At 57.2% G+C, this 9,237-nt stretch overlaps 1 protein-coding gene across 9 annotated transcripts in view; it reads right to left on the minus strand.

Annotated features, from left to right (window-relative positions):
* BCR (BCR activator of RhoGEF and GTPase) overlaps window positions 1–9,237 on the minus strand; it is a 101,429-nt gene extending 92,192 nt beyond the window's left edge. For 8 of the 9 annotated variants that reach the window (XM_061170203.1, XM_061170198.1, XM_061170202.1 and 5 more), the window contains exon 1: window positions 7,714–9,091. In XM_061170203.1, coding sequence (XP_061026186.1) covers window positions 7,714–9,019 — 1,306 coding nt within the window. In that variant the 5' untranslated portion in view covers window positions 9,020–9,091. Of the gene's footprint in view, window positions 1–7,713 lie in introns of all 9 variants that reach the window. The other variant, XM_061170199.1, reaches the window with a different exon arrangement.

The raw sequence follows: 9,237 nt of genomic DNA on the forward strand, positions 1-9,237 counted from the left end.
TTCCCAGGCCCCCAGGAACACTGCAAGAAGACCCCATTCCACCCCACAGGGGCGTGCCCGGCCCCAGGTGCCCTGGGCCGACGAACAGCCCACTAGGTGAAGCAGCTGGCTCTCCTTTGGGGCCATGATGCAGAAAAATACACACATACTGTACCTTTAAGACCTAAGAACTCCACTCAGCCCAGGAGGACACATTAGGAGAGGGAACAGAGGGGGAGGAAGGGCCCGGCAGACCCCGGGGTCCTCCTGGAGCTGAGCCCAGTGGGTGAAAAGGCCTGCACCTACTGAATTATGCATTTCTCCTTTAAAATTGCTTGCTAAGTGGTGTTCAATCAACTGACATTAGATGCCTGAGGGGGTGACTCTGTGAGACCAGAGAGGGGTCCAGATCCCGGGGGCCACCATCCTGGGCACTCAGGCTCCCACCAAGCCCCCAAGGAGGGGGCGTCCTCTCCAGCTGACAGAACCAAGTCCCCGTACAAAGCCACATGCTGGATCTCAGGCATGTCCAGGTCTCCTACCTTCAAGGTCTGCATTCTTTCCCCAGACTATGTGGACATATGTTCCAGAAGGCTACCCTTGGTATGTGTACATGTGTTACCCGCAGAAAATCTCTTCCTGCCCCCCTGGCAGACCAATTAACCCCGGCAGCCCTTTTTTTTTTTTTTTTGGCTGAGTTGGGTCTTCATTGCTGCACGCGGGCTTTCTCTAGTTGCAGCGAGTAGGGGCTGCTCTTCGTTGCGGTGCGCGGGCTTCTCATTGCGGTGGCTTCTCTTGTTGCGGAGCACAGGCTCTAGGCGTGCGGGCTTCAGTAGTTGTGGCATGCGGGCTCTAGAGCGCAGGCTCAGTAGTTGTGGCACACGGGCTTAGCTGCTCCACAGCATGTGGGATCTTCCCGGACCAGGGATCGAACCCGTGTCCCCTGCACTGGCAGGTGGATTCTTAACCACTGCGCCACCAGGGAAGCCCCCCGGCAGCTGGGGCAGCAGGGCCCTCCCGCTCCCTCCGGTGTCTCCACACGGTCTCCCAGCCACTGACAGCTCCTTCCTAGTGCTCCCTGGGCCATGCGCTGACCCCTCTGTGCACACGGCCGGCCACCTCTGTCACCTTTTCCCAGACAGCCCCTGCCCCTCTGCACCTCCCAGGACTGCCCACAGCAGAGCCTGTCAGCACCACGACCCTGCCCCAGTGCCCTGACTGCTGAAGGGAAAAGGCAGATGGACAGGCAGTGTCCTTCCAACACGTCTGTCCTCTTGGGCGCTCTGCCACGTGACCTGCTGGAGGAATCTGAGCCAGGTGCCCCAGGAGGATGTACAGGGTTACAGCATTTTCCGGGAGGTTTTTTTTGTTTGCCAAACAACTGATCAGGTCCCCTCCACCTTTGGGGAGGTCACTCGGTGCCCACTCTCATGCGAGAGGCATCACCCCCCAGCCTAGGAGAGAGGACAGCACCGGCCCCTCCACTGACGGCCTGACCTTGGGCGGGTGTGTGTGTCTCACACCCCCTCAGACCCAACCTGACGACAGCGACAGCGTATAATCTCACTCCAGCCACTTCACAAGAATGTTCTGAGGGCACGAGAAACAGCCTCCACCAAAGTCATGTTTACTTCCCAAGTCAGGCATCGCAGTCCCCGCCCCCGCCCCACATTGGCAGGCGCGTCTCCCCGGGGCACCGCCACCGCCACGTCCCTGTTTTGCAAGGTGGCAGTGGCCAGGGGGCACCAGAATCCAAGACAGCTGATTAGCAGGCCCCAGGCCGGGGATTCAGGAAGCTCTTGGGATTGATTGAGAGGAGCCCAAACCTCAGCAAGGAAGGAAAAATAACCTCCAGGACATCTCCAAAGCTAACAGCTTCCTTGCTGGGGCACCTGTGTCATCAGGCTCCCCAAAATCAATGCCGATTATTAGATGGGGGAAAGCGGAGTGGGGCTCGAACAGGGAGGGGCCAGACCAAACAGAAACCTCAGAGATGGGGGTCTCATTCCATCCGTGACCCACAAACACCACGGCACCCAAGACACAAGACACCAAGGTAGGTCTTTATCTAGAGGATCTCACCACCCTGAAGAAGGAAGCCGGACAGACACAGGATTCACAGGAAATAGCTGCAAACATACAGCTAAAGAAAGATACACCGTCAGGGAAGATGCAAGGACATTACAAAGGTTTTGTTTGTCTGCACTGGTTTTTTAAAGACAAGGCGCATGGTAAGAAGCCTTTCCACAAACCCGTGAATAAAGGCAAGAGAGAATTTCCAGGAGACAGTGCTTGGCACTTAGTAGATGCTCAATAAATACCTCTGAGTGCCTGAACGGGGGACAGGTGGTTGCCTTAGTAAAGGAAACGTAGGTACAAACCAGAGTAAAGAAGAAAGACGTGGAAAAATTGTGTTAATAAATTTTAAAGAAAAAAAGTTAAAGGGACTTCCTTGGCGGTCCAGTGGTTAGGACTCAGCACTTTCACTACCGTGGCCCCGGGTTCAATCCCTGGTCCAGGAATTGAGGTCCCATAAGCCGTGAGGCCAAAAAAAAAAGAAAGAAAAGAAAAAGAATGGAAGGAAAGGATCTTAGCAACGACAGGGTCCAACCCCTAACATTTTAGATGAGGAGAGAGATGTGGCCACGTGAAGTGTTAGGACGCAGCTCTCCTGACACCGGCCGGGTGGTCTTGGCCCACCAGGCCGCCCAGCGCCGCTTGATGCTCCACCTGAACTCCTCCTAAGACCCGGCTGGTGAGCACAACACACACACCATCTCTCTGCTGCCCAATCAGGGACTCACTGAGTGCTGGGGGCCAAACTGTGTCCCCCTGAAATTCACCCGTCGAGGTCCTAGTCTCCAGCACCTCAGAACGTGACTGTATTTGGAGATGAGTTTCTCAAGAGGTGATTAAGTTACAATGGGGTCATCAGGGTGGGGCCTATCCAATCTGAATCATGTCCTTATAAGAAGAGGAGATTTTAGACACACACAGAGCCACCAGGGGTCCACGGGCACAGAGGGAACACCATGTGAAGGGGAGGACCACCTACAAGCCAAGGAGAGGCCTCCGAGGAAACCAATCCTGCCAGCAGCTTGATCCTGGACTCCCAGCCTCCAGAATTGCAGGGAAAATAGATTTCTGTTGTTGAAGCCCCCAGTCTGTGGCATTTTGCCCCAGAACGCTAACATACTGGGCTGCTTCAAACACGTGGGTGTGAAAGCCAAGGAAACATCGCCATGGCTAACAGGTGTTCTCCTGAAGAGAAGACACCTATGAAGAACCAGAGATGGGGCATCAAGGATGAACGCTACCCAGCAACTTCAAAACCCTAACTGAGTGAAACAGGCCAGACGCAGAAGGACAAATATTACATGATTCCACTCACATGAGGTACGTGAAACAAGTAAATTCACAGAAAATAGACCGAAAGTAGAGCAGTGGTTGCCAGGGGCTGGGGGTGGAGGAAAGGTGAGTTATTGCGTAATGGATACAGAGTTTCTGGTAGGAATGATGGAAAGTTCTAGAGATAGTTATGGTTACACAACAGCATGAATATACAGAATGCCACTGAACACGGAAAAAAGGTGAAAATGCCACGTTTTGCTACATATATTTTACCACAGTAAAGAAAAACCTATCACATGTTACATAAATGAGTTATTTTAATTAAAGTTATTACATTTTTTCAAGAATAAGGAAAAAATCCTACATGAGCCACAGGGATTATAATTCTAGTCGGGGTCAAGACCCCCGTGGGGTTCAGAGTTAATTAAATCTGCCACCACCTTCTCCTGAGCCTTGATCTGAAAAGCAGCCTCAGTGAAAACTCAGGCCTGTTGTCTGGCAACTGGAGAAGATGCCCATCCGTTCACCGTGAAAGTGGAACCCTCTGAAACCACAGGGCAGGCTGGACCACGGGATTCCCAGCCAGGGAGGGGAGGCGGCTATTGAAGCCAGAAGCAACAGGGAGGAATGGGGGGGCACCTACCCCTGGACCCACACGAATCTACACTCCCAGCTCCTTCTTCAGTGAAAGGTCCAGAATGCTTCCTTCTGTTCCCAAAACATGAAAGTCATCCTTCCCAAGCTGGAGAATCCTTGTAAAATTGGATCTACATTCCGTTTCCACCCTGGTGATGATTTAAATGGTCTCGGACTCTGCCTCTGTCCCCGGGGAGGAGCCTGCACTCAACTTGGAGGTGGCGGCAGGCTCTGGTCTAGAGATGCCGGTGGAGCCCAAGCCAGGCCTGGGTGACCTTTTCCTGCCCCACAGTTACTCACGCTCGTCGCTGGTCCATTCAACCACCCAAGGGAAAAACAAAGCTGTGATCATTCTGATGATAACATGTCACCAGAATCCAAAGGGCAAATTAAGCTGCTTAACAGAAATGTGAAACAACAGGGCAGCCACTTGCAGAAGCGCCCAGGAAGAAACACAAGATCCAGGGTCCCATCTCACAAGGGACACACGGGGCTGGGGTGCCTCAGACCTAAAAGAGGAAAGGTCCTTGGTTGTGTGACCTCTCTCAGGAAAGGGTGGCCAAAGTCCTCGAAAGGAGTTTAAGGGACAGGGGTGGACGCAGCTAAGACGCTTCCCAATGACCAGCCACCTTCCCATCTTCCCGACCCGGCCCCCCGGCTGTGGAAAGGAGGACAGGATCTTGGGGATGTGCTGTGTGTACGGCTCTGAGCTGGGCTCCACGGGAGGCCCAGGAATGAACCAGGGATCCCTGCCTTCAAGACGCACACGTGGATGTGACACCACATGGATGACATTTGGGGACACAACGCAAAGTGAAACTAGCCAGACACGGAGGGACACGTAATGTGTGTGATTCCACTCCTGCGACGAGGCGCCAAGAGTCATGGAATCATAGAGACGGAAAGTAGAGGAGCCGGTCCCAGGGGCTGGGGGAGGGGGCACTGCTGTTTGATGGGGACAGAGTCGCAGCTCGGGAAGATGAAAAGTCCCGGAGACGGACAGTGGTGATGGTAGCACAACTATGTGAACGTACTTGATGCCACTGATCTGTACACTTAAAAACGGCTAATGTGGGTGAAGGTAGTAAATTTTATGTCATATAGTACCACAAAATAAATAAATAAATAAATAAATAAAGGACAAAGCACACAGTCCAGAGTCACAGAAGCCTCTGCTCCACTGCTCCTCAGGGGCAGACGGCAGCCCCCACCCTCTGCCCCTAGACAAGGCCCCTCTCCAATGCAGCTATTTCCAGAAGCTTCCCTGATGGCACGCCCTCTGAACACATAAGTGATGTGTGTGTTCCTATCTCCCATTAACTTGTAAGCTCCCAGAGGGCAAGGACCACACTCTCTCCTTCTACGCAGCCCGTACTGTAGGAGGGACAGGCTTGCACACAGCAGAGCTCGCAGCCGGTGGGCCCTGGGTGTGCGGAGCTCGAAGGACCCCTAGACACCCCACTCGCATTTTTCAGGCATGTGTGGGGCAGTGGGAAGAACATTGGTTCTGCATTCCCGCGGGGCCTGGAGGCCCAGCTCTGCCACTTCCTGGTTGCATCCTTACCTGCAGATGTGGAGCAGGTGGGGTGATGGAGAGCCCACAGGGGGCCCTGCCTGAAGCATGTTGTCACCATGCCTGGCGCACAGCGGCTAGTGGTCATTTCAGCTCCTTTCCTCAACTCAGAAATACGAGAGTAAAGAGGCTCTGAAGCTACTAGGGCCGGGCCCCCATGTCGGCAGCAGCCACGTCAGAGAATTAGGTGACTTCCACTCCCTCCCCACAGCGATTTTCCTCATTGTCACATTTCAGAGGCGCAGCCCTGGCCAGCAGGCATCTAAAGAACATGGGTAAATAGTCAGGACTGAGACAGATGGCCGGGCCAATGGGTCCCTCCTTCCCCTCCAGCCACAACGCTCAGAGGAGCCTGCTGGGTACTGAGTTTACAGGCTCCCGGAGCTAAAAACACCAAGAGTTTCAAAACCTAACAGGAGAGAGAACGTGGGACCTTGAGGACTTTCAGAGAAGGATCCAGAAAGTGCTAAGAGTGGGGTCCAAGCTGTCAAATTAACTCCTCGGCTGGGAACCTACCCAGCGTTACCCACGGAGCCGGGTTCTCCTGTGTGCAGGGGCTGAGAGGCAGGCGAGGAGCTGTGAGCTTGGGGAGACGGCCCGCAGGGAGGGCCCCGAAACACACCCCCTCTAACAGGGCCCCGGTCCCTGGAGACTCTGAATTCCCCCAGCAAGACATCATGGTTTCAGGTTGTAGGTCTCCACGAAAACGCCTCATTTTCTGCTTTATTAACGACATTCTCCCACACCCTGGCGGGCGCCGAGGACCAGTTCAAGCTGGCTCGCTCAGCCGACAGCTGGCCAGACGGGGCTGGTGCCCAGCGACCACAGGGCAATCCTCCAGACCCCGGAGGAGCTGACGTGCCTGCAAAGCAGGCTTCTAAATACTACGGCCTCCCCCCAACCCGTCCCACGAGGGACTCAGGGGATGCGGCTGGGCCAGGCCACAGATCCCGGCGACACACCACAGCCCACCCCAGCAGCAGATGAAGTCAGCAACTAGATGTGCCTAAAACAAACAGGACGGGGCACTGATCGCAAAGAGGCCACTCCACAGAGCCAAAAATAGCCTCACTTGTTTCAAGAGGATGCTGACCAACGAAGCACATACAACTCCATCAGCAGAGAAAGAAAAATCAATGGAGCAGAAAACCGGATCAGCCCAACAGGGACCAGGACTCTGAGAGACTCCCGATTGCCTCACCCCCACCCCCACCCCCCAAATCCCTCTCCTTACTCCAATCACGAACTGTGCCTGGATCTCAAAACCCAGTCCCATCACCCCTGCGCCTCACGGTATTTGTACTCAAATGTGTACACGTACTATATACACAAATCCCATAGGTTTAATCTCAGGGCCAGGAGTCAGACCGTGGACTAGGAGCCCAAAATGAGCATCAGTGGGCAGGGAAGACGAGGAGGCAAGAGCACACTGATGGATCAGAAAATGGAGCTTGGGTAAGATGCGCAGAGGTGAGTAATGATGGGTGATGTCTCTCATCAAAACTGGGCAGATCAGAACGGGCGTGGCCCTGCTTCAGCCCTGGATAAAATCTTCACCCTGTGGATCTTCAGTGGCCCACTGAGTCAGAACTGTCCGTCACCTCACTTCCTCTTCATTCCTATTTTCACCTGCTCTGACTAGCAAGCGAACCTGACACTCCTATGGCCTGGGAGCAGCTGGCACCTCTTGGGTTCCCCAAACGTGTCATATAACTCTTCCAGGACAGGTGGCGGGGATTGCCCAAGACACGGATCAATCCCGGCTAAAAGCATCCATCCAAGCAGCAGAGATGACCCACTCTTTATACCATCCCTACTGCTCGGGTGGGGGGAATCAGAAGGCAAGGAGATGACTGCCCAGGGCATCCTGGTCCCAACCCACAGAGAGAACTCCCACAAGAAGCACAGAGCTCAGACCCAAAGGAAGGAGCCACCGACCATCCCACACACCACCCCTCCCACCCCAATCCCATTCCAAACACTGGGAATCTGCCTTCAGGAGGAAGGTGGGATGTAGTTTGTTCAGGCTCAAAATCAGTAAGAATCCTTCCAGTCCACAACAGTATTTGAAAATCACTCCAAAAACTATCCACCTTTTCCTCCCCGCATTCCCTACTGCTCAGTGGTTTCCAGCCAAGGGCAGCTGTGCCCACCAGGGTGGTAGAGGTACCCACCTGCGTCTCCATGGAAGGTGCCGTCTTGAAGCAGCCTGCTGGACAAGCTGTCCCCATCGCTGGGCCAGATCTGCCCCGTCTTGCGGACGCCCACGATGGTGGCCTCGGACACGACCACCGGTCCCTGCCGGTGCCGCTTCTGGCACTGGGGCGTGGGGGGGCTGCTGCTGTCGAAGGATTGCTGGGAGTTCTGCGAGGGTGAGCGGCTCTTGTCCCGGAACGTGCGGTAGGTGGTGGGGCTCGGGGACACGCGGCTGGACTGGCCCGAGGAGAAGTCCTCCTCGCTGGACGTGAGGTTCTCGTTGGAGCTGCAGTCCGGGGTGTAGCCGCCTCCGCTGTCCTCAAAGCTCCGAGGGGAGTAGGACCTCCGGGGCCAGGTAAGGCGCTTCTCCTGCTCCGAGATGCTCTGGCTGCGCTGGAGCGAGCCCTTGCCCTCCCCTTCCACCATCATGCCCCCGACATAGATGCTCTGGTAGGGCTGGTACTCCAGGGGCGGCCAGGGGGGCCTGCCGCCGCCATTGGCGTTGATCAGGTTGTCCTTCAGGAAGCGCGGGTTCAGCTCCACGTCCTCAAAGTCGCCGTCGAGGCCGCAGCTGCTCTCGGAGAGGCGCCCGCGGTAGGAGGGCCTGGGCGGGTCCTCAGGGCCGGGCCCAGCGCCCTGCTGGGACTTCTTGCGCTCCATCTGCATGGCCTGGCTGCCCAGGGAGCTTATGCGGTCCGACACGTCTTTGTCGTTGACCTTCACCAGACCGCGCTCGTGGTGGAACTCGACGTTCACGTAGAAGGGTTTCTCGGCGTCCGCCGCCGCCGGCTGGACGGGGCCCTTGCGGATCCTCTCGAAATTGGAACGCAGGGCCGCCACGCTGGTGGGGGGCCCGCGGTCGTCGCGGTCCGCGGGAGCGGAGGCCCCGGGCCTGCGCGTGGCCGCGGGCCTGGCCTTGCCCGGGGAGCCCTTGCCGTCGAGCCGGGCCTCGGGCTCGTCGGCGGGCGGCGGGTCGGCGCAGTCGGCTGGCGCGGGCTGGGGTCGCGGCGCGCGGGGCTCGGCGGCGCCGTCGGGGGGCTGCGCCACGCGCCGGAAGCCCCAGCGCTGTCGGTCGTAGCTCTTCTTCTCCTTGGCCAGCAGCGTCTGCAGGTAGATCATGCGGAAGCGCTCCTGGTTCACCTCCTGCTCCAGGCGCCGGATGGAGGCCTTGCAGCGCTCCAGCTCCTGCTCAATGTCGCCCACCGAGCGCAGCTCCATGCGCGGCGGCTCCGAGTCCGGGAACTGCGCCTTCCACGCCTCGGCGAAGCCCACCGGGTCCACCATGGCGCGGCCGGCCTCACCTGCGCCGCCCGGCTGCCGCGGGGCCCGGCTCAGCGGCGGCGCCACGGCCTCGCCAGGCCCGGCCCGGGGCGCCGGGCGGCCCCCATGCCCCCGGCGGGGCAGCGGTGGCGGCAGCTGGCGAACAATGCCCGCCCCCTCCGGGCGGCAGGTGAGGCTGCGGCCAGGCTCCCCGCGCGCGGGGCGGGGCGAGGGGCGGGCGC

The sequence above is a fragment of the Eubalaena glacialis genome, chromosome 15 (genome assembly GCF_028564815.1).
Source record: "Eubalaena glacialis isolate mEubGla1 chromosome 15, mEubGla1.1.hap2.+ XY, whole genome shotgun sequence".
In the NCBI taxonomy this organism is placed as follows: domain Eukaryota; kingdom Metazoa; phylum Chordata; class Mammalia; order Artiodactyla; family Balaenidae; genus Eubalaena; species Eubalaena glacialis.